Genomic DNA, 25,411 nt, shown 5'->3' with positions numbered 1-25,411 from the left:
TTTTTTGGATTTCCTCCTCATTCTCCTCTTTTCCTTGGGTATTTCCACCATAAAAGTTTTCAATAGTCACTTTTTTCCCTTTCTTCCTGGAGGCTTGATTTTGGGCCATGTGAGCCATCCCTTTGGTGGTTTTATTCCCCTTTCCTTTTTGGTCTGGGGTCTGGGTTATATGAGCGGTTTTTCTGTGAATTTAGGTTGCTTCAGACTAGTTCTTCCCAGCCTCCGAGGTTTCTTAGAGCGCTGGGTCCCTGATCACAGCCACACTGCCCAGGTGTTCATATATTTTTGATTTTTAAAAAATGTTTATTTTTCCTTCTATGTGCTATAAAGGTTAATCACCTGAACAGTGATAATTGGTTTTGTGGAAGCTTTTATGGTTGACAGATGAGTAAGGTAAGGGAGGAGTCAGGATGGAATGACTGCCAGTTGCTCTCCCTATCACCACTCTGGGCTGAGGCAGTACAGGTATATCTCAGAAATACAGGGATTTCAGGTGATGGGCTTATGCTGGTATGCTGGAGGGAGGTCTCTCCCCTATTGAATGGTGGTGGGGATACCCTGAAATAGATGGGCATGGACCTCCTAGAAGTACAAGCCTCCTTACTGTTCACTGGCATGGCAGGGGGCCTGACTGGCATCAAGTAATGGCTGATTAATTGCCTCAGGGTACTAGCTTCCTCTATGCCACTTTAACAAAGTTTTTCCTTTTAATCTGACTGCAATTTTGAATATAAGTCTTTAATAAATCAAGGTATCTGGAGGTGGGGTTGGGTAGAGGGTATGAGATCTGTCTTCGTGGAAGCCCTGGGGCTAACTAGAAATTCTCCCCTTACCTAGTTTATTTGGTAATCTCAACTAAGGTATTAAGGAATCAGGACTAGGAAAAGGCAGATGCTGAAGGGCTTTAGGGGGGCTGGGCTCAAAGGCCTGAGGCCCTTCAGGTCTGGTTGGATCTGAATCACTCTTCTGATGTTGAGGAAGATGTCACAGCAAGTCTTAAGTTAGGAAGCTTCAAGGCTGAGTCTGCATTAATCTCTGCTGGCTCCTCCTGAGAGCTCCTGATGTCTTAAAGTCAAAAGCCCCACCTTCTCCTGGGATCTTTCCCAGGGTCTTCTGTTGGTCAAACTCACCCTTAACATTCCATCCTCTCCCTTACATCTAGCTGTTACAATGCAATTTAGTATTTCTCTCATTTTTGTACTTCAAGCACATGTTACCAGTATTAAATGTTTTTTTTTTATTTTGCACTAGAATAAGTTTAAAATGTCCATTAGCCCTAATGTCAATGCATACCCCAAAGCTTTAGACTATGGAAACTTGCCATTGATAAATATTATTGGACATTGCTTAATGTGTCAGATAACAGGAGAAGGGATCACAGAAAGAGCCAGGAGCACAGAATTAACCTGCATGGTGTCAATGAGCATAAGGTCAAAGAGACCAACTAAATCCAGTGGGATTTTAGATTCTGTGCCAAGACCAGGGGGACTTGAACTTGTTTGAGGTTTGAGGTTGTGTCTGTTTGACATACAGTCACAGGTCTTCCTCATGGCACACTTCTATCAAGCACCTCACTTTGGCTGCCATTTTGGCTCCCTTATCCCTGAGAGAAAAGGTAAAATCAGACCAGGGAAAACTATTTCCCATCTGTTTCAAAATCTAGTCTGTTTTCTGTCTTACATAGTGTGGCAGTTTTCTATAGTCCTGACTGCTAAGTGGATAAGTGCAAAGTTGCTACTATAGGCTTGTGAGACGCTTAAGTTTAATATTTCATCCAAAAGTTACTTTCTCTTTTGATTTTTTTGTTGTTTTTTATTTCTTTTGACAATTCATATACCTCACAACTCGGGCATGTATCCCTGGGTGAACCCTGTGTTTGTTAAAACCCTCCTTGTGGTGGGGAGGGGGTTGTATTATTATCCTATAATGCAAAGTTTAAATTCTTGTTTGAGAGTAATTTTAGAATGAGAAACTTGCTACCTCCCAGAATCCAGAAAGTGAACTGTTTGTGCAGGAGGCGCCATGAAGATGCCTGCAGAAACCACACATTGCACCAAAAGATCAAGAGTGAAGTTTTCAATGTGGTAATTTGAACTGGGGGGTTTGAATGCATTCATTTTTAATGTACACTCTTATCCCGATTAGGGACTGCCCCCTAATCGGCTTTTTGTCAATGCACCTAACATTAGTTTTGTTTTTCTTTTATTTCCCTTTTCTCCCCAAATTATTGTAATTTCCCCTTAGAAACTGCAACATTGTTAAAGTTATAAGTTGGTTTATGTGTAGTGATCCATTGGGGAGAGTGGTCTCCCAAAGGATCACAGGGGTAAATGTTTAATTAGAATTTTGTACCCCTGGACTTCCATTTCCCAGAATCCCTTTCTTTTTGTTCTAGTAAACATCCTTTTGAAGATTAAGTCTTTAACCTCACCCTCTTGTCTGGGAAACTTCTCTTTACTGACGCTTTACTTTTGTTTTTACTTTACTTCAAGTGTTTATTAATAAATCTTATAAAATATAATACTTGGAGTTATTGAATATTAAATTAATCTTGCAGCTTTATACTTTTGTTCTTTTATTTCTTCCATTTCAAGTGATTAGTAATAAACTTTAAAATATAATTCTTGGACATTAATTTAAATTTAACACTTTTGGCCAGCCACTAAGAGAGAGAATCCTTGACCTTTTAAGATAGCATTTGAGTAAAGATAGGGATAATTGCCTCAGGGGAACTCTCTTCAGAGTCTTCCACTCTACTGCTGCCCAGATGAGGTTTGCAGGACTTAGCCTGGGGGTACTTGCTGAGCCTGGATCCTCTCTTGAAGGTATAATTTATACAAGGAAATTTATAAATATGCAAGGAAAGTATAGATTTCCCTTATATTACTAACAGATGAGTGGCTAACACTGGCCCCTTGTCTCTCACAGCCTCACAACCCATCAATGTGGGTTGAACACCACTGTTGGCTTAGAGCTGAGATGGCCCCCAGCATAGGGCAGACAATAAGCTGGAGATCTTGAGCCTTTTCCATGCTTCCTACTCTTCTTCTAGCTCCCAACCCTATTTTAAACTGACCCTGGGGGGTTTCATGCTACTTGGCTGAGAGGGTAGAAACTGAGGGGAAAGGGGAATTTGGGTAAAATGTGAAGGACCAGAGATATGGATACAGAAGTGTGCTGCCTGCAGAAAATAGAATGTCTTAAGAAGAGCTTGGAATTCTCAGTGAGAGTTTGGAGGTGCTGGACTGGCAATTGTGGGAGGGGAAGGTGTTTGGGAAGGACACAGCTTCTGATCAGCTTCAGTTCTCCTGATCCCATGGGATATTTATTCTCATCACCTACTTTGGTTCCCGTTGTTACTGATTGATCCCAAACATCTCAATATCTATTGAACTCTCAAAGACACTAGCAGTGAAATTGACTTGGACTTCTGAGTTAGCTCAAGTGGGTTCAGCCTACAAGACTGTGGTGCCTTAAGTCATTTCTGTCACCAGTCTCCTGAATCAAGCATTCTAGCTCTGACCTTAGTTCAATGACTATTTAGATGGGCTTAGACTAGTTTATGTAAACAGGAAGGTGCCAAAGAGAGGCAGAGTAGGTCCAGCATTGTTAGACACCGAAGAAGATCCATGAGGATCCAGTGTGTTTTGGGACAGTTAGATATTTGTTAGCTTAGGAAATATTCTAGCCCTTAACCTATTTTACTTCACCTTTGTTAATAAATGGGTCAGATTATGTTGTGAAGAGCCTGAGGCCTGAGAGTAGCCTTCTTGCTGCTCTCTGTGCCTGTGAAGAGGTCATTATCACCAATATTTATGTTTACCAACCTTATTTACTGGCCCAATTACCATCTTACAGGGGTTAACCCACATGGGGATCTTCATTGTCACCCTCTAGACCCTAAAAACCCAGTTTGCAGACAGTGGATCCCTGGATATAGTGAACTGACTAAAATAGTTGCAGACTGAACTCAAATTGAAGTCAGAACATATACGGGCAGTAACAAAAAAAGAAGCAATTCTATCTGCTCCAGCACTTAGAATCCCAGATTATGAAAAACATTTTGTACTATTTGTTCATGAGCAGAAAGGGATAGTTTCAAGTGTTCTTGCACAGACTTTAGGGCCAAATTATCACTCAATTGCATACTACACAGCTAGATCTTATTGCAGCTGGGATAGCTCCATGTTTGTGGGGAGTGGCTGCTGCTGCTGCATTGTTGGTGCAGAAGTCTGCAGATTTAGTTCTTGGGTGCCCATTGACAGTATTTTGTCCACACCAAATTGAAGCCCTTATGTTAAAATATTGTACTCCTGCTTTTTCTGACCAACGTATAACCAAATATGACAGTTCTTTGGAATGAAAACATACAAATCAAGAGGTGTAGTGTTTTAAGTCCAGCCACACTCTTACTTGATTTGTCTACAAATGGAGAGCCACTGCATGACTGTACTGAAGTAGTCCAATTAATAGAACAACTGAGGCAGGATTTGAAAGATACACCATTGGATAATCCTGCCCTTGTGTTTCAGAATGCCCATTTTACAGGGGCATCGGTGGTCACTGTATTTGAGACACTGGTATGGTTCATTACCCCAAAACATGAGGGCACAAGGGGCTTCTAGAACCTCTAGATAAAACAAATCCCAAATATTCAACTCCATTGAAGATACATGCAAAAAAGACCAAATTCATGGTCAAAGTTTGAGAAAATCAGGAAGTATAGGAGAATCCATTTACCTTTCTCAATAGAATTGTGGAAGCTGGCGAATACATGAGCATGGACTCATCAGAACAAAATCTTGCCCACATTAGGTGTCAATTTGTAAAAAATAGCTGTGCTCCAGTAAGAAATTACTTTAGGCTGCCTTGTCGAACATGGGAAAGCATGACTCTGGAAGACCTTCAGAGAACTTCATCTTATGTTTTTGATGCAGGCAAAAAAAAGAGGATAGGAGTGATTTAGTTAAGGAGCATAGAAACCAACTTAAATAGGCCAATAGGAAACTGAAAGAGAAAGAAATCAATGAATTTAAGACAAAGGCAATTCTTAATAGAATATAAAACTAGATCAGAGTATACACAACAAAGATCTAACCCACTAAGGTGTTTTTTTTTTTATGTAACTAACCAGGACATTCCAATGTCTACTCAAAATGGCAGGAATAATAGATATTCAAATGGTGGGTGGAGACAAAATGGTTTTGGGAAAAGAAACCAAAGATGTTCCCAATTTCAGGACCAGTGCAGATGTCATGCTGTAGTCATGTTTGTAGGCAATTGTCCCAACAAGCCCCTGATTTGTACTCAATGCAAGAATTAATAAGGACAGGTGCTAAACCCAAGTACTCCCAAAGGACAAGAGCTAATTATCAAAAAGGAGAGTTAAAAGGGGCAGCAGCATTATGAAGTTTTACTCCAAGTACAAAAACAGGAACCTCAAGGCAAATTCAATTGGGAAATGGGAAAATTGGTAGCAACACAAAAACACAAAATTATATTGCTGATAATACTATAGATCCTGTAGAAGGAAAGGATAAAGTAACCCCAAAAGAAACAATATTAACACTTAGAATAGAGGAAGAACAAAGAAATATTGGTGAGTGCACAATGAATCCAAAATATTAGTAGAAAATGTGAGCAATAATATAAAGGAAGCTAATGGAAAGATACTGAATCACGGAAGAGCAAAAATGGGTAAACCAGCTTATGTCTATGCTGGGAGGAGATATTCAGATAGCTTCTTATCTAACAGCTTTACAAGGTAGACAGCTTCATGAAATGGGACTTTTGCAACAATCTGGACCATTAGAATTTTTGCTTTATAACATAAAACCAGGATACTTAATATAGATAAGGAATTTTGCAAAAACACCAGCAACACAAAGTTAGTTAGGACCTTATGAAACTATTTTAACAATAGCTTCAGCAGTAAAAGTCTTAGAAAAAGACCCAAGAGTTCATTGTTTACATGTGAAACTTGCTCAGTGAAAACAGTGAAGGAGAGACAGAAACAGAGATAGCTTTTAGGAGAAAGAGGAGGTAGAAAGCAGTTATTTGGAAGAAAACGGCCTATAGAGAATCGAGAGGAGATTTCATCTGATAACTGAGACCGTCAGTCAGAAAGTTTATAAGGGGATATATCCAATAGAAGAAAAAGGAAAGCAGCCCAGAGGAAAAGCAGGGAAAAGATATTTGCAGCAGGAAAGTAAAAAAGCAGACCCAGTAATGACTGTAAAGACTCTACAGAGAAGAGTATCAGACGAGGAATGGACTTCAGATTATAAAATAAATGCGCTATTAAACACAAAAACACTTCCACATGTAGTTTCATGCAACAGTACATATATATGTATATATACATATATACACACACACATATATATAAGAGAAGAGAACCATCAGGCAAGATGAGAACAGGTAAAACTGAAGATGGAGTAAATATGTTACACGCAATGACCACATAAAGGATACACATTTCACTAAATGTTATATTATCTCTATTTGAAACAGTATCCATGTAAATAAATGGATATTTTCTGGAAAGAATTGATATACTAGTGAAATAATTATACATATTAGATCCATAAGGTCTTACCTAAATTGAAGGTCTGTTTGAGATATTCTACTTGGGTAACATCAGGAAACATACAGGGATTACAGCAGAGGTTAGAGTAGGAATATACATGTACATACTTGTAAAATAATTGTAATAAGTAATGTACATATCTATATATATGAGTTTTAGTCTATACATGTATATATATGTAAATTCAATGTTTATAGTTGCTAAAATATAGTTTTACAACTGTATATATGCACACGTGCAGCATACAGATACATGAATATATGTAGGTATATGTAGAGATATGTAAAAAGGAGTTAGAATGAGGAGAAAACCTTAGATTAATAAGTTAGGATGTTTAGTTCGCAGTTCAATATAAGCATTTTGATTTTATATATTAAAAATAGTTTGTAGAGTAGGAAGACTATTTTGAATTGTTCAGGTTAGATTTTTTCAAGACATTTTTGCATACATTCAGTTTTTAGTTAGACTATTTTTTGTAAAAGCTTATGCTACATGGTGTTTTGTTGTAATTTTTTCTATTTCCCTAGTTTTATACAATTTGAAATCTAATTTTTTTTAGATAGGATTGTTTTGTATTAGTTTAGTAACAAGGTTTTGATAGCAAATTGAGTTTGAAGAATTTTATTGGGATGTTTAACTTTTGAATTTTATTGTATTTATATTCTTAGTAGGATATATTCATATTTTTCTAGTGTGTTTTATTTGCAAATGTGTTATGTCTGAACTTTGTAATAACTTGTAAATCTCTTCCCTTTCCCTTCCTTTCCTTTGTTCAAATCCCTAGATAAGATAGAAATAGTAAGAGTAGCTCTTTGTTATTTTGGAGATAAGAATCTAGAGTAGGGATAAAATAAGGTAAGTTTATTAGTGCACAGATAACAAAACAAATTTTTGTCAAAATGGGTTTTGATCTGTGCAAAGGGGGGAATGAAAAATAGATATAGATGGGAGATTTGCAAGGGATCTTTGTGACTTTGCAGAGCCTGGCAAATGCACAGAGCTCTATGGACCCCATTTTGGAATGGGAGGACTGCTTAAAAAGTGACACATGGAGACTGTTGGGGTCTGTTGATTACAGGACATGGAGGAGAGCAGAGGGTTACTTCCTATGGCCATTTTGTATCTGACTGAAGGTGTTACTGAGTTTTGCTGATCAAATCTTGGAGGAGGTTCCTGTGAGCTATGGCATCTTTTCCTATCCTGACAATTTCTCTGTGTGTTTGAGCATCAAAGACACAGCAACTCTATCCTAAGATGAGCCCAACCACCTTGGCTCAGGCGTGTGGTCTCTAGCCAACTTTACCTGACAAACTATATGCTGTTTCGATTCATTAGTGGACCAGCTAATCAGGATTTAGATACCTAGATTTTCTTTAGGTAGTGATATAGAGTAGTTAGTGTAGCTCCAACTCTGTTGGGGACCGAAGTGACCTTTGTGGGTCAGATTGATGGGGTGGAGAAAGATAATGTTAGATCTAGGGACACCTTTACCCTTGGGCATTTTGAAGTGGACCTAAGCCCTGGGAGACTCCATATCCCAGGACTCTCTATTGCAACTTCCTCTGACACATCCTATTTCCTTTGCAGGAAGTTTCAGAGGGAGAATAAAAGAGGAGAGAGAAGCTCGGGATTTGGGGGCCTTTTTTCCCCTAACTTAGGTGGAGAGCTTTGATCCCTGCCTATCTATCCCTGACTTTCCTAAACTCTCCCTTCCTAACCCTAAATAAACCTACCTAACTTTCCCGGGAGTCTAGCCTGATTTAATCTGCTTCCTACCATAACTACAAAGAACTCAGGTCAATTTCCCTACCAGGCTGGGAGGGACCTCCAGTTACCTTCCTTTCTTTCCTTTCCCTACCTTTTCCTTACATCACCCTGGTCCACTACTAGCCCATCCTATGTTTGAGAAATAAATCAAGTTACTGTTTATAACATCAAGGAAGTAGTCAGATTGTGTTAACCTGTCAGACTGCTGGTGTGGTCAACTACTACTGCGTTCAATACGGGTCCAAACCTCTAAACCAAACCTAGTTACATCTACCAGTGGTCAAACTATTTATTTCAAGAGCCAAGATAAATATGGAAATGGCAGTTTTTTAACTGTGGCTTTGGAGACTGTTGGGAGTGATGGCTTAAAAATGAATTCGCTCTTCTGTTACAGCCAGAGAACACAGAGAATGAATATAGAAGAATCTTTTTTCCTAATAAAATTACTATAACCCTTATCTTGCAAAAAGAATGAAGAATCTTTTGAAGAGGTGTCATTTTGTATCCTGAACATCAGTGGTGGAGGGTTGTGTTCTTAGAAGTGATCATCTCCAGTTGCACTGAGAAACTGAGTTATGATTTTTGCAGCTTTAAAATACAGTAAATAATGATCTGTCTTGGATTTGTCATTGATTTCATTATTAATACATTATATATTTAGTAACTTTAATTGTTTTTTCTTAGAAGATTATGGAATTTTTTTTCTGTCTTCTTTTGAATTTTAATTTTTAATTTCACATTGTTCCTTAGTTACAAAAATCATTTTCTTTTCCTCCCTTCCCTTCCCCAATCCCTCCCATAGCCAACATGCAGTTTGACTGGGTAAAATTGCATGTATTCTTGATCAGAACCTCTTTCCAAGTTGTTGGTATTTGCAATAGGATGTTCATTTAGAGTCTATTTCCCCATTCATATCCACTTTGACCCATGTCATTAAGCAGTAGTTTTTCTTTAGTGTTTTTACTCCCACAGTTTTTCCTCTGCTTGTGGATAGTGTTTTTTTTCTCCTGTAACCCTCTGGGTTGTTCAGGATCAATGCATTACCACCAATGGAGAAGTCCATTACATTTGATTGTTCCACAGTGTATCAGTCTCTGTGTACAATGTTTTCCTGGTTCTGCTCGTTTCACTCTGCATCAATTCCTGGAGGTCTTTCCAGTTCACATGGAATTCCTCCACTTTATTATTCCTTTTAGCACAATAGTATTCCATCACCAACAGATACCACAACTTGTTCAGCCATTCCCTAATTGAAGGACATCCCCTCATTTTCCAATTTTTTGCCACCACAAAGAGTGCAGCTATGAATATTCTTGTACAAGTCTTTTTCCTTATTATCTCTTTGGGGTACAAGCCCAGCAGTGCTATGGCTGGATCAAAGGGCAGACAGTCTTTTATCACCCTTTGGGCATAGTTCCAGATTGCCCTCCAGAATGGTTGGATCAATTCACAACTCCACCAGCAATGAATTAATGTCCCAACTTTGCCACATCCCCTCCAGCATTCATTACTTTCCTTTGCTGTTACGTTAGCCAATCTGCTAGGTGTGAGGTGATACCTCAGAGTTGTTTTGATTTGCATCTCTCTGATTATAAGAGATTTAGAACACTTCTTCATGTGCTTGTTAATAGTTTTGATTTCTTTATCTGAGAACTGCCTATCCATGTCCCTTGCCCATTTATCAATTGGAGAATGGTTTGATTTTTTGTACAATTGGTTTAGCTCTTTATAAATTTGAGTAATTAGACCTTTGTCAGTTTTTTGTTATGAAGATTGTTTCCCAGTTTATTTCCCTTCTGATTTTGGTTACATTGGTTTTGCTTGTACAGAAACTTTTTAATTTGATGTAGTCAAAATAATTTATTTTACATTTTGTGACTCTTTCTAAGTCTTGCTTGGTTTTGAAATCTTTCCCTTCCCAAAGGTCTGACATGTATACTATTCTGTGTTCACCTAATTTACTTATAGTTTCCTTCTTTATGTTCAGGTCATTCACCCATTCTGAGTTTATCTTGGTGTAGGGTGTGAGGTGTTGGTCCAAGCCTAATCTCTCCTGCATTGTCTTCCAATTTTCCCAACAATTTTTATCAAATAGTGGGTTTTTGACCCCAAAGCTGAGATCTTTAGATTTGTCATAGGCTGTTTTGCTGAGGTCCCTTACCCCAAGTCTATTCCACTGATCCTCCTTTCTGTCTCTTAGCCAGTACCAAATTGTTTTGATGACCACTGCTTTATAGTATAGTTTGAGATCTGGGATTGCAAAGCTGCCTTCTGTCGCACTTTTTTTTCATTATTTCCCTGGATATCCTTGATCCTTTGTTCTTCCAAGTGAACTTTGTTATGGTTTTTTCTAATTCCGTAAAAATGTTTTTTGGAAGTTTGATGGATATGGTACTAAATAGATAAGTTTGGGTAGGATGGTCGTTTTTATTATGTTAGCTCGTCCTACCCATGAACAGTTAATGTTTTTCCAATTGCTCAGATCTAGTTTTAGTTGTGTGGAAAGTGTTTTGTAGTTGTGTTCATATAGTTCCTGTGTTTGTCTCAGGAGATAGATTCCTAAGTATTTTATATTGTCTAGGGTGATTTTGAATGGGATTTCTCTTTCTAATTCCTGCTGCTGCGATTTGTTGGAGATGTATAGAAATGCTGATGACTTATGTGGGTTTATTTTGTATCCTGCTAATTTGCTAAAGTTGTTGATTATTTCCACTAGTTTTTTAGTTGATTCTCTAGGATTTTTTAGGTAGACCATCATATCATCCGCAAAGAGTGATAACTTGATCTCCTCATTGCCAATTTTAATACCTTCAATTTCTTTTTCTTCTCTAATTGCTACTGCTAGTGTTTCTAGTACAATGTTAAAGAGGTGATAATGGGCATCCTTGTTTCACTCCTGATCTTATTGGGAATGCATCTAGTTTGTCCCCATTGCAGATGATGTTGGCTGATGGTTTTAGATAAATGCTGTTTATTATTTTTAGGAAAGATTGTTCTATTCCTATGCTTTCTAGTGTTTTTTTTTTTAAACCCTTACCTTCTGTCTTGGAGTCAATACTGTGTATTGGCTCCAAGGCAGAAGAGTGGTAAGGGCTAGGCAATGGGGGTCAAGTGACTTGCCCAGGGTCACACAGCTGGGAAGTGTCTGAGGCCAGATTTGAACCTAGGACCTCCCATCTCTAGGCCTGGCTCTCATCCACTGAGCTACCCAGCTGCCCCCTGCTTTCTAGTGTTTTTAATAGGAATGGGTGTTATAGTTTATCAAAGGCTTTTTCTGTGTCTATTGAGATAATCATGTGATAAGATTACAGAATTTAATGAAGAGATGAGTAACAACCACTGTTGGGAAATGAGGATTCTCCAATTTAATAAATAACATTTATTTAACAAATAGAGGCTCTAACTTGATTGGTTAAAGATGTTGAACTTTAATAAGTAAATAGACCAACATACTTCTAGATTCCCTTAAACCTTGGGATAAGATGAAATATCACTATCCATTTGCAATGTCGTTGGCTAGAATTAATTCACCATGAAATGGCAGGGGGTGTTGTGGGGGAAATCCTTAAATGGGAGTATCAGAATTGAGTTCTAAGGTGAGGGAGTGGACTTAGTGAAGTAGAAAGAGAATTATGGGATGTAAATATGAATCCTGGCTTTGTCATTATTTGTGACCTAAAAAAATAAAACTTTCCCTCTCTAGATCCGTTTCCTTATCTGCAATATGAAAGGCATGGATTCTTTTGACCTCTAAGGTTCCTTCTGACTCAAGAATTGTCATTGACTGGCTCAGTGATGCTGAGAAAATCATTTAACTTCCTTGTTTCACTTTCCTCCTGTATGAAATGAAAAGTTTGGATTAAATGATATTTGAAGTCTGGTTAAGCTCAAGAGTTCTCCAAGTCTGTGACTCTTGAGGCTGTCAGAACTTTATGAGCTAAAATTCTCATAAAAATTAAAAAAAATTAGTAATATTGATCAAGCTAAATGTTTCACTTTTAAATTTAGCTTATGGGCTACGCATTTCAGTATGGCATGTGGTGTGTGATGAATTTTCCATTTTGAAATCTAAAATATTTGTCTAAAAACATCATTTGGCTCTAACTTATAAAGACGCATGTAAAAGGCAGAAGAGAAAACAAAAAATAGTTTTTAAAATAGAAAAAACCTTAACTGTTCCCAAAGTTCAGTTATACTGTTTCTGGTTGGCCTTTATTAAGCTAAATCTATGCTATTGGAACAGTTATTTGACTTTTGTTTAAAGTAATTAGATGAACGGTTTTTCTAGAGCACAAGCATTGGGTAACAAGCAAAAGAGATGAACTGTATTAAAATGAATATTTTCCTTAAAAGTACATCAAAAATTTTAGGATGAGGAGGCACAGCTAGGTAGTCAGGAGAATCTGAGTTCAAATGTAGTTGCAAAATATAGGCTGTGTGGCCCTGGGTAAGTTACTTAGCCCCAGTTGCCTAGCTCTTCTACTCTTCTACCAGAAGGTAAGAATTAAAAAAAAAAATTTTAATGGTCTAGATGGAAATCAGTTTTAGTTTTTATAAAGAACACAGACACAACTACTTTCAGGAGCCAGATGATGACAAAAATAGTTTATTGTCATGTTGTGCAAAACAAAAATTTATTTTTGGGTTATTATGTACAGAGCTCCAGGGCTCCATAGAAATTTCTATTAGTAGCAGTGAGTTCATGTTAGCTTAGCAAACGGTTTTGGGAGTAAGAAAATGCTCACACAAAGCTGTTTTTCTACTCCCTGTTATTTATGGCATTGTGGAGAGAAGAGCCCTGGGCAAGAAGTTAGGGAGCCTGGACGGTCAGTAACTGGCTGGATGACTCTGGGCAAATCACTTCACTTCTGAGCCTCTGAGATTCCTCCTTTGTAACTGAGGGGCTTGAACTCTAACCTCCAAGTTTCCTTCAGTTCTCATTCTCTGGGACTCTATGAGAATTGGATTAGTGTAGGTATCATTGTGTTTTTTCTTTGTGGTTTGTCAGTATGACTTTCACACTTAAGATTCTCAGACTGTTCTAAATGTAAAATCAACCCAATATATTATTTGCCCATTTCTGGTTACCCAAAAAAGGTAAATTATGCATTTTCTTTGGAAAGATTAACTCTGAATCACAGATCAAACTGGATGAGGCATTAATAAATATTGTGTTGAGTAAGTGTGTGTTTGAAAAAGTGACTGATTTTCTAAAGTTTTGTTTCCACTCAAAGGAAACAACATCCCTTTTGGAACACCTAAATGTTATTGGCAGACAAGTGAGGCCTTGAAATGGGGCCTGCCTACTGCATATAAGTAAGTGCCTGCTTCTTTCTCTTCCTATTTGGATCTTTCTCTGGCCACTGTAGATTAGATCCAAAGTAGAGGAGACAGGGGAGATTTGGTACTGTATCTCTCCTTCCATATAGTATTAAGCAACAGTACAGACTAGATTAAAGCCCCTTTGCGAATCTTATTTCATGTACTCCTCCCAACAACTCTTTGTGTTGCATTCCCCCTATGACTCCTGGTTATGTCTTCATGTAATTCCTTAACTTTTATTAATTTCTGGGTGGGGGCTAGAAGGCATATGAATAAACTATATTCAAATGGATATTTGATTTTTTTTTTTCAAAATCCTTACCTTCTGTCTTAGAATTGATTCTAAGGCAAAAGAGCAGTAAGGGCTAGGCAATGAGTATTAAGTGACTTGCCCAGGGTCACACAGCTGGGAAGTGTCTGAGGCCAGTTTGAACCTAGATAGAACCTCCTGTTTCTAGGCCTGGCTCTCAATCCACTGAGCCATCAAGAGGCCCCTGTGTATTTGATTTTTTAAAAAAGTTTTGCTAGGCTCTTTAAGGTTGAAGTGGTCCTGAGGTGGGTGACTAACATGAATGGATCTGACAATACCATTCTATGGCCAAATGGAAGGCAGGCAGTCTTACCATGGGGGCACAGTTGGCAAGGCCATTCAGTTTTCAGGGGAGTACAGTTTAACCAGGTGCTGGACTTCTGTTGCATAGCCTGTGATGGGGCAGGTTTGGTGACTCTTCACATAGTTATACACACATCGGTAACAAAACACGTAGCCAGAGGTGGCAAGTGCTGTGTCATTCACCCGGATTTTTCGACATAAGGGACACACAGTCTTCAGCTTTGGCAACAGAGAAGAATCAGAGTTGTAGTCCAGGTGGACAGGGGGTGGTGGGGTAGGCAAGGCAGTCAGAGATTTGATGGTTTCTTGATTCTCTGAAGAGTACCACCAATCTAGGAATTGCAGGAAGAAAACACCTACAGAAAGGCCAGTAGAGATGGACAAGGCAAGGCCTCCTATAGCTTTCTTGACAGCTGATTGCACCTTCTCTTGAATACTGTTGGGGAGGAAGAGAAAACAGACATTAAGGCTGAAGGCCTAAAATCTGAATGACTGGAATACCCACTGCTTATCAGGCTTGTGTATAGGACTGACTGCCTGACCAAGTTCCAGTATCACAACTTTTAGGAAGCAGCCAAATTCTATTGCTTCTACCTCTGCAATACCTATCCCATTTTGTTCCACTATCTCCTCTCAATCCAAACTCCTGGGACTATCCTAATAGCTTCTAGCTTCCTCCATAGTTACTGTTTATAGGCTCTCCCTCTTCCAATACTACTTGCACACTATTGACAGATTAATATTCTTAATCCACAGAGCTCATGTAAAACCTCAGATGATTCTATGCTGCCCACAGCTTTCAGTGTTTTTCCAAACTCCTAAGTCTTGATTACAACCAAAGTGTTTAGTCTTGCAAGGGCTTATGTCTACTTTTAGCCATATTTCCCAACACTGATAGGCTGGCTGTATAACCTAGAACAAATCACAACCTCAGTGTTCCAAGAGACGAAAATTGTATATTGCAGAAAATATCTTGATCACCTTCTCTGTGAGATTGACTTCTATCTTTGTTGGCATAGGACCTCAATACACTGGAGGGCAGGGTCTATCTCCTCCTTTCCTATACCCCTTGCTTAGACATTTCTTTTTTTTTTTTTAATTAAAATTTTTTAATTTTTTAATATATTTTTTTAAAAACCCTTACCTTCCGTCTTGGAGTCAATACTGTGTATTGGCTCCAAGGCAGAAGAGTGGTAAGGGCTAGGCAATGGGGGTCAAGTGACTTGCCCAGGGTCACACAGCTAGGAAGTGACTGAGGCCAGATTTGAACCTAGAACTCCTGTCTCTAGGGCTGACTCTTAATCCACTGAGCTACCCAGCTGCCCCCTGCTTAGACATTTCTTGGTACATGGCAGATGATTAAAAAAATGCTTGTTCACTAACCAATCTGTATTGTTTGTGTATGTTCCCTACCAGAAACTCTGCACCAATGGAAATCATAGGTCTAGTCTAACTTTTCTAACTAGTCTAACATTTCTTGACTTCTCCAGCCCAGCAAGCCCCCTTGTCCTGATTTTTAGCCTTTGTTTTTACCAACTCTTGGTCCAGGCTCACTGCTACCTGGAACCTCTTCCTTGTGACATTGTACTTTACCATCTTCAAGTCTCATTCCCAATTATTGCCATTTCTTTCAGTAGGAGCACAGCCCTAGGGCTAGGAAGACCCAGAAAGATGCCCAATGCTTCTGTTTTACAAAGTTGGGCCCAAAGCAGGATACTAAGTGGCAGGGACAAAATTTGAATATAATGGAGTCTTGGTTCTGATCAACACATGGTGGCTTCTCATGCATTTACACACAAAGGACTGTAACATCCACCATGTAAAGCATGCCATATCCAGCCCCTCAATCCAAGTAGGTTATAACTTCCCTTAGGGTAGCAGAACCTGTTTGACAATCTCCTAGCACTTGGACAGTGATCTATCTTTAGGAGGTTCATGTAGTAGGCAACTATAAAAATTTCATTGAAGAAGCAGCCTCAAAGCCAGGGCATAAATTTGTATTCTATTTTGAAACCCCCATATTGGTGTGACCTCAGTCAAATCTCTTATAAGCTCTTCAGTATTCAAGGCAGCTCTCTAAAATTACATGTTTGTAGAGAAGGGGCTGACTTGTATTGGTAGAATGGGTTCTACTGAAATTATGGGACCACTCCTCTTGTTAATAAAAGCATATTAAGTTGAAATGCCTTCCTCTTTCTTTCTTTTTTTTTTTAATAAAACCCTTACCTCCTGTCCTGGAGTCAATACTCTGTATTGGCTTCAAGGCAGAAGAGTGGTAAGGGTTAGGCAATGGGGGTTAAGTGACTTGCCCAGGGTAACACAGCTGGGAAGTCTGAGGCCACATTTGAACCTAGGACCTCCCATCTCTAGGCCTGGCTCTCAATCCACTGAGCTACCCAGCTGCCCCCCTCTTCCCTCTTTCTAATTGAGATTCATAAGGAGCTACACACACTTTAATTACAAGTAAGCTAGGGTTTTCTAAATGAGTCAGCGGTATAGGTTTTTTTGAAGCACAAACACAAAGCAGAGCTATAAAACAGCCCGAATGTGGCAAAATCAGGATAAGATTTTAGCAGGGTATTTATATTAAAAAAAAAAAGGGTTTTCTTAGTAATGTAGGAATGGAGGTTTGCTACTACATTTCCACTTTTACCTAGTAGCCGGTTGTGGCATCCCACTAGCTTGAGCTAGTGTCTTTTCCAGAGCTCTGATATCTTCAGCTGAGAGTCGACCTAGGCGAACTCCAGCTAGGCTCAGCAATGGTGAATGATGCTGAGCCTTCCCCAGGATGTAACGTAACTGCTGTATGAGGAACCAGCCTTCCCAGGCCATGGTCACAAATGGATAAGCTGCCAGGAAAGCTCGGTAAAATCGCTTCCAACAGGAAGAGGGGGGATGGATGGAATATTCATCCTCTTCTCTTAGGCTGGAAACCAACTTCTCCAACTTCACTTTCAAGTAGGGAAGGAGGACCAGGAATAAGAGAGACTTCCAAAGCTGCTTCTTTGGGAGGCCAACACTGGCCAATCTTTGGACCCCTTGAGGGTCTCCCGTCACGATTCTCTTTAAGCCATAAAAGTTTTCAGAGAAGGAGGCACTAGCTTTAGACAAGTAGTGCTGCTGTAGCAAAAGATCCAGAAAAGTGAAGATTTCGTCAAACCATCTCCAGAGGAAGCCATAATGGGCAGGGTTGGATTCTGCAAGAACCTAAGGCAAAACGGGAAAAATAAATCTCATTACATTATTAATCATTGCAATTATGTAGGTGCAGTATTGCCTGTTTTCTCCAAATGACCAAATTTCTCCAATGACTTTGGGCCTGAGCACGAAACAAATATAATCACGCTGAAGATTAAATGAGCAGAGCTCTGGCCACTGGAGTTACAGGAACGAGTTTAAATCGACTTTTGGTATTGGGAACTCCCAGTCACTGGAGATAGTCGCCTAACTGCGGTGGGGTTACAGCCTGCGGAGCAGGAGCCTGCCTCTCCCTGCATTCACTCCCTCAGAGCCCGAGGCTTTTCTGGGGCTGCCAGGCCATCTCCGGCCCGCTGCCCTCTCCTGTTGCCCCTGTCACCGCTTACCTTGGCCACATGCTGAAGGGCAGGCCTCACGGCCGTCATCAGACTGTCTTGAGCAACCACTTCGAAGATGGAGGGCCGGTCATCGGCGCCAGAGGCGGCTGTGATGTGAGCTCCGTGCTCGGCCATGGTGTCTTCTCTGTGCCGGCCCTACTGGGTCTCAGATGGCCAGAGGTGAGGCGCTCCAGGGCTGCCCATGAGAGAGCCTGGCTGTGCTGAACTTGGGGTGGAGGTGGGGAGTGGAGGCGCTGAAGAAAGGGCTCAAAGGCGGCCGCTCAGCGGGAGGGTCAGGTAGCCATATCTGAGGTAAAGGAAGGAGGGCTACTTGGCCGCGGCCGCCGGATCAGGGCCAGAGACCCCGGGCCCCATCAAGGGGGCCTGACGCGGGGAGGCAGTGCCCCGGAGCCAGAACCCTCCCCGGATGCACAGCGCACTCAGAGCCCGGGAGTCCGGAAGCCACTCCCGGAAGTAGATTCTTCTCTGGCAGCGGGAGGGGTGTGGAGACACTCTAGCTCGCAGAAGGCCAACCGGTAAGGAAGCCACTCGACTCCCCTATGTCTCATTTCCGCTTCTGGCCACCTGGACCTTTAAATGGCCCACGCCCTCTGCCCCACCTCTCTTTAAATCCTATGTTCTGATTCCCTTCCCTCGGGCTGCTCTTTGGAAACCGGGCTTGGCTTGGGTAGGGCTGGTTTCCTTATTTGCCAAGTGAAAGGAGAGGGGAGGAATTGAATAGACTAAAATAGGAAATCAAATACACAAGCACTTATTAAACGCCCACTGTGTGCTAGGCGTGGTGCCTAATCTCCTGGGTTCGGATGACCGTGCGACCAGGGAGACTACGAGTCTCAGTACATTCGTCCACAAAATGGTAAAAAAAACAGCTACTTCATTGTGTCCTGTGGGTTAGATGAGATAACAAGGGTCAACATTTATTGATATTAATCTTTAAGATTTTCAAAGGGCTAGACAAATGTCTCATTTTATCCTCACCACAATCCTGGGAGATAGGTGCTGTTCCTATTCCCCATTTCACAGATGAGGATATAAAGCGGATCAATTAAGTGGTGTGCGCAGCAGGCAAGTGATCAACAGTGGATTTGATCTCATGTCTTACCTTGTACAGGTCAAATGCTGTAAATAATGTACCATCTGGCTGCCTTTAATGCACATCTATGAGAGAATATATGGTAAAGTACCTTAAAGTGCTATTATACACATCTGAGGGTTTTTTTTGGGGGGGGGGGCAAGGCTTATTAAATCGACATAATAAAATGAGCCAAACACTACTATAACTTTAAAGTTTACAAGGCACTTTTCCTATGTTTTCTAATTTTATCCTTACAACTTATGGAGGTAGGTGCTATTATCCCCATTTTACAGATGGAGAAACCAAGCTTGAACTCAGTTAAATATGTTCAATACTATACAGTAACTGTGCTTGAGGCAAGATTCCAACTCAGTATCTTGCTGATTCCAAGTATTCTAGTTGCCCCTCTTAGTGAGGGAACTCTTTGACAATGCAGAGACACACTTACTGCAATTTATAATCTTAAGAGATTTTCCTAGAAGGTCATAGAATCAGTATTTCAGAGGAAGAACTTGTTTAATCTTTCCATTTCAGGCAGACTTTTTCCATCAAAAAAGTATTCCTTTGAAGTGTCATTTACTCTCAAATATCTACTGAATAGATAAATTTTAGTAATCATACAGTGGACCATACCTTCATCCTTGGACTTGACCCATCACTTGGCATCTTACTTTGTTAAATGCCTTGTAAATGATTGTTGAATAAATGGATGAATGAAGAGAAGAAGATAAGTCAAACAGGTGAAATAAATAATACAAAGGAATGTAAAGTAGCCTGGCATAATCAATTTGGATTTGTGGTCAGAAGACATAGATTTTTGGGGGCACTGGGTAGCTCACTGTATTGAGAGCCAGGCCTAGAGATGGGAAGCCCTAGGTTCAAATCTGCCCTCAGACTCTTCCCAGCTGTGTGATCCTGGGCAAGTCACTTGACCCCCATTGCCTAGCCCTTACCCCTCTTCTGCCTTGGATCCAATACAGAATATTGACTCCAAGACGGATGGTTAGGGTTTTAAAAAAAAAAGACATAGATTTTTGGTCCTGCCTGACTCCAACCCTTACTCCTGGTGTGAGGTTGAGCAAGTAATGAACATATCTAAACCACAGATTCCTCATCAGCAAACTTATACTCCAATTAATTTTGTAAACAAGGCTGAACTTTCTCTGTCTCTTTATATGCATATATATTTAAATAGATCTATAAATTTATGGGATCTGTTATTTCTAAATACTGAATTGTGTGATATGAGGGAGCTAAACATGCTTTTCGGTTGAGGGATGGGAAAGGTTAATGTGTATTAAAGAAGATATTAAAGCTTCAATGGAGGAAGAAAGGTGACTAAAATGAGGGAAGAGTGGGGTTCAGGATCAACAAAAGCACTGAGTAGCTGAAATGCTGGGTAATGGCAATGAATTTATTAAACTTTATAAGTCATGTTTCTCTTCTGCTTTACAGTTTCTGTAGTACTTTCATCAAAACAGCTTTCTGTTTTGGAAAGAACACAGAATTTGGAGTTAGGAGAATTGGATTTGAATGTATCTAAGTTCTTTTTACTTACTATTTGGGTAGTCTTGGGTGTTACTTTACCTTTGGGGACTCCGGTTTTTTAAACTGTGTAAAAAGAGGGATGAACTAGAGCATTCTTTTTTTTTTAAGTTACTTTTATTAAATTTCTAAAGAATATCTAGTTCTAAAATTATAAAAACTTTGCAAAAATCATTTAAAAGATCCTTCCAAACTCTTCTATGATACAAACATGTTATTGATACATTAACCAGAGAAAGGCAAAGCCAAGAAATGAGACCATATGCCAGTACCCTGAATGAATACCACACAAAATTATTAAATAAAATATTCACAAAGAGTGTAAAAGAATATAATAAAAAATATTTTAGACTATGACCAGGTTTGAACTTAAAGAAAACTCTAAACCATATTAATCATGAAAAATAACATGAATTTTCCAATAGATAAGGAAAAATCTTTTGACAAAATCCAATACTCATTCCCATTAATTTTTTTAATTTCATGTGCATGCATACATACACACATATACATGCACATATACATAAACCAGAAAGTTCAGGAATAAATGTCCCTTTCTTTTTTTTATATTATTTTTTTATTTGGTCAATTTCAAACATTAGTCCTTGGTTACAAAAATCATTTTCTATTCCTCCCTCCCCTCCTCCTGCCCCTCCCATAACCAATGCATAATTCCACTAGGTATTGCCTGTGTCCTTGATCAGAACTCATTTCCATGTTGTTGGTATTTGCACTAGAATGTTCATTTAGAGTCTTCATCCCCAATTGTATCCCCCTCAACCCATGTCATTAAGCAGTTGTTTTTCTTTGGTGTTTTTACTCCTACAATTTTTCCTCTCATTGGATAGTGTTTTTTCTCCCATATCCCTCTGGGTTGTTCAGGATCAATGCATTACCATGAATGGAGGAGTCCATTACATTTGATTGTACCATAGTGTATCAGTCTTTGTGTACAATGTTTTCCTGGTTCTGCTCCTCTCGCTCTTCATCACTTCCTGGAGGTTGTTCCAGTCTCCATGGAATTCCTCCACTTTATTATTCCTTTTAGCACAATAGTATTCCATCACCAACAGATACCACAATTTGTTCAGCCATTCCCCAATTGAAGGGCATCCCCTCATTTTCCAATTTTTTGCCACTACAAAGAGCGCAGCTATGAATATTCTTGTATATGTCTTTTTCCTTATTATCTCTTTGGGGTACAAACCCAGTAGTGCTATGGCTTTGTCAAAAGGCAGACAGTCTTTTAGTGCCCTTTGGGCATATGAACTAGAGCATTCTTAAGATCCTTCCAGTTCACAAATGCTACCATCTAAATTTTTCCACTCATTAGATGGGTGGCCTTTCATAGATGGGCCATCCCTCCTAAGTAGAATTTACGTAAGCTCTATGACAGGGTTCCCCAAAGTATTGACTGCGTCACACAAGGCCCCCTGAGGCCATTTATCTGGCCCTTACTGCACTTCTGGAAGGGGCACCTCTTTCATTGTTGGTCAGTGAGAGGAGCACAGGATGCATCTGCATTCTGTGCTCCTGGACTATATGTGGTGGTGCTGCAAAGCCCAGCATCCTTCATGTACAGTACTACTTCTGGTGACATAATCTTTTGAGTGGCACCTTGGTCTGAGAGTAACTGAAGGAGAACCAGGCCCTGTGCAAAGGATTATGTGGCTGGACAATGGAAGACATCAACATGGTGATAGGCAATCTGGGGGAGGGGATTCCTCAATGTGTATACTGTTCCCCAGGGATTTGTTCATAGTTTTTTTTATAGTCTGGCCCTCCAGGGGTCTGAGAGACAGTGAACTGGCCCCCTGTGTAAAAAGTTTTGGGGTCCCTGAGAATGGGGACTGTTTTTTTTTTTGTCTTTGTGTCATTGGCACAGTGCCCACATCTTGCAGATTAGAAGTCCTTTAGAAATGTTTATTGAATTATTTTCCTGTTTGGAAATAAGGATAATACTTGCAACTAATGAACTTTACAATCCTTAAAGTGGCATATACATGTTATTTTTATATTAATCATTCATAGGACCATCTGATAAACATAATGAGGGAAAGACTGTTTTTTTTTTTCTAAGAACATTTCTTATATTTGTTAGAATGCCTGAATGCTGAACTCAGGAGTCTAAATTTGATTTGGGTTTGCAAAAATGGAATCTATGTGGTAATGGTGGAAAGAGCACTGCACCTGCTGTTAGAGGACCCAGATTCAAATCCTGACTGATTTTTGTCTTTGTGGCCTTGGGCAAGTCTTCCCCAAGTTCTCTAGACCTCAGTTTCCCTATCTGTAAAGTGAGAAGATTGGATTAGATAGCTTCTTAGCTCCTTTTCAGCTCTAAATCTAAAATCATGAGATTCTCTTTGGGTGCCATCATTTAGTCTATGACTGGACTTTTTTGAACTTGCTTATAGAATGTAGAGCTGTAAGACAAAGGAGAAGTTATCTGGTCCAATCTCTTCATGTGTTATCCTACACATTGTTTCTGTCTAGAAAGTAAGCACCTTTAGGGCAAAGACCCTTTTATTGTTTTTAATATCCCCAATACTTAACACTTTGTAGTCATTAAAAAAGTGTTTGCTTATTGTATCAGTTTCCTAGGTCTGGCAAGTCCCTTAGCTTCTCTGAGCCTGAGTTTTACTGTGTGTATAATTGAGGGACTGGGAAGAGGTCCCTTATAGCTCTACTTTTTATGATCAATTATATGGGTGAGGAAAATGAGCCTGGGAGAAGAAAAGTTCCCACTCAAGGCAATCAGTACAGTTTGCATTCAAATCCAGATCCTGGTCACTCAGCATGCCTTGCCCCACCAGAAACACTAAACACATTTGCTTTTGGTGGAAAGGCCAATTTTTTTTGGGAGCTCCCTTTAAGAGGAGGGATTATTAATTTTTTCTGTCATGGCAGTCTGGGGAAACCAATATACCCCTTTTCAGAATGATGGTTTTAAATACATTCAATATGTAGAATTCAAAAGAAATCAATTATAATGAAATAGTTAAAAAAAAAAACAACATTCAGTCTTAAAATGGATCCTTCCAAGGCAGATCAAAATCGTTTTTAAAAAAAACGTCCTCTGACTCCAGTTAGAAAATCTTTGCCTTAGATTTCTTAGCTACAGCATCCAGCAAGTAGGGGGCTGGCATATAGAAGGAGCTTAGTCAGTGACTTAATGTTCTGAAAAAAACGAACTCCTGAGTGCATAGATCTGGATAAATGAACGGTTTCTCTTTGTCTCCCCAGAACTCTGCCCAGCGCCTGGTACGCAGTAGGCACTCAATTACTGAATACTTCTGCACTGACTGCCACTTAAAGTACTACCTCTGCCCCTCACTAGGTGGGGGGGACCACGAATTAGGCAGTTGCGGGGTGGTGGTGGGAGGGTGGTGGGGTGGTGGGTGGGGGAGTTCTATCTCCATGACGATTAGACGCGCAGTCCTTCTCTCCGGAGGGTGTTCAGAGTCCCACCCCGCGCGGGCGCTACGACGCACGCGCAATTGACGCGGGCGCTTCCTGTCGGCCATATTTAGCCCTGGCAAAGGGGGTTTTGCGCAGTGGCCGAGGCCGCCCCGAAAGGATTCGTGCCGGGCAGGAGCTCTTGATCCGTTCGTCGCCAGTCACCTCGTCTCTTCTTGCCTCGCCGTATCTGGCTTTGCCTCGGCCCGCCTCATTCCTTCTCGCCGCCGCCAGTGAGTTCAGGCCGCCGGGACCGTGGCCGTGAGGTGCAGGGGATAGCCGCGCGGGAGCGGGGGCTGTCGGGGCCGGGCGTGGCCGTGTGGCCTGGGGCAGAGGCGGGGAGGGGGGGTGCAGGGGCGTGGGGCGTGGCCAGGTGAGCTCAGGAGGGTCGGGGGGCTGGGGACGCTGGGGATCACTGTCGGAGAGTTAATTGGGAGGATGCTCCCCGCCACCCTCCCTTGGCAACCCGGAACCCGACTCATTCAATTAGCGCAAGCCCAGCCCCGGCCCCTGCTCTCACTGCCCGGGCACCTGCAGCCCCCCGAAGTCTGGGGAAGAGCAGGGTCAACCGTGGCGGGCAGGGGCTCGGGCGGGGCGCCGGCGCAGGTCGGGCTTAGCTGCCGCGGGCTGAGTTGCCGAAATCCACCCTGCCTTCTCCTTCTCCCTCTCCTCCTACTCCTCCCTGTTCTTTCTTTTCTCTCCTTCCTTTCTCTCTCCCTCTTTCCTTTCTCTCTGTCTTCCTCCTCTTTCTCCTTTCTGCTGTCTTCTCGCCCTTGCTCCCTCCTTTTTTTTCCTCTCTCTTTCCCTCCATCTCTCTTTCCTTCCTCCCCCACCCCCTTCTTTTTTCTCGGTTCTTCCTTTCCTGTCTCTCCTGCATTTCTTTCTTCACAAGAACCCCTTAAATTAGGTGGGATTCCCCCCTCATTTTACAGATGGAGAAACCTAGGCCCTGAGAAACTTTTTTTTTTTTTAAGCAACACCTAGGGTCATATAGCTTGTAGCTCAGAAGTTGGGTTGTCAGTTTGGGTCTTGAGGGTTTAGCTATCGAGACCATTTTAGCTTCTACTAGGTATTGGGTCTGTTGAGGTGGATGGGGAAGGGGGCTTTTAAGTGTTCACCTTGTGGGACGTTAGATAAGGACTGATAGGTTTTCCTTTTTTGCTTGAGGCATTAGGAACTTTGAGAAGGGACAGTTTAAATTCCTGAGGGTGGAGGGAGAGGGTGAAAGAGTAAGCTCTTTGAATCGTCTTGAATTAAATCGAACCCAGAAAAATGCATACTGGACTCTAGGTTATGGAAAATTTGTATCATAGGATTTAGACCTGGAAGAGAGCATCTGATCCAGTTAAATTCCACAAGCATTAAGTACCCACTGTAAACTAGATAATACTAGATAATAAAAAATACTACTAGCTCTCATTTTAGAGTGGAGAAAATTTGAACTCTTT

The 25,411-nt window shown here is 40.6% G+C and overlaps 2 protein-coding genes across 6 annotated transcripts in view; one reads left to right on the top strand and one right to left on the bottom strand.

Annotated features, from left to right (window-relative positions):
• Positions 1-12,932: 12,932 nt before the first annotated feature.
• Positions 12,933-18,006, bottom strand: PEX12 (peroxisomal biogenesis factor 12). The gene is made up of 3 exons (XM_001373525.5): positions 17,876-18,006; positions 16,945-17,498; positions 12,933-14,727 (listed from the first exon to the last, which is right to left on the bottom strand). Exons 1-3 carry the CDS (start codon positions 17,999-18,001, stop codon positions 14,328-14,330), a joined length of 1,080 nt encoding a protein of 359 aa, XP_001373562.2. The 5' UTR covers positions 18,002-18,006; the 3' UTR covers positions 12,933-14,327.
• Positions 18,007-18,267: 261 nt separating this feature from the next.
• Positions 18,268-25,411, top strand: part of AP2B1 (adaptor related protein complex 2 subunit beta 1) — a 145,695-nt gene continuing 138,551 nt past the window's right edge. For 2 of the 5 annotated variants that reach the window (XM_056819443.1, XM_007485513.3), the window contains exon 1: positions 24,002-24,196. The gene's annotated coding sequence lies outside the window, so the exon portion shown is untranslated. Of the gene's footprint in view, positions 18,403-23,925; positions 24,230-25,411 lie in introns of those variants that run through there. The other 3 variants (XM_001367661.4, XM_007485512.3, XM_016429229.2) reach the window with 3 other exon arrangements.

Source organism: Monodelphis domestica, chromosome 2 (genome assembly GCF_027887165.1).
Source record: "Monodelphis domestica isolate mMonDom1 chromosome 2, mMonDom1.pri, whole genome shotgun sequence".
NCBI lineage: Eukaryota > Metazoa > Chordata > Mammalia > Didelphimorphia > Didelphidae > Monodelphis > Monodelphis domestica.
The sequence above is the reverse complement of the archived record's forward strand: the minus strand, read 5'-3'. Positions and strand labels throughout refer to the sequence as shown.

Bases quoted from the DNA above. Each gene is read 5' to 3' on its own strand.
- PEX12 (XM_001373525.5), bottom strand. From the start codon at position 18,001: ATGGCCGAGCACGGAGCTCACATCACAGCCGCCTCTGGCGCCGATGAC. The intron at 17,499-17,875 runs GTAAGCGGTGAC...GTTTTGCCTTAG, and splicing joins CCCTTCAGCATGTGGCCAAG to GTTCTTGCAGAATCCAACCC. The intron at 14,728-16,944 runs GTAAAAGTGGAA...CCTCCCCAACAG, and splicing joins ATGCCACAACCGGCTACTAG to TATTCAAGAGAAGGTGCAAT.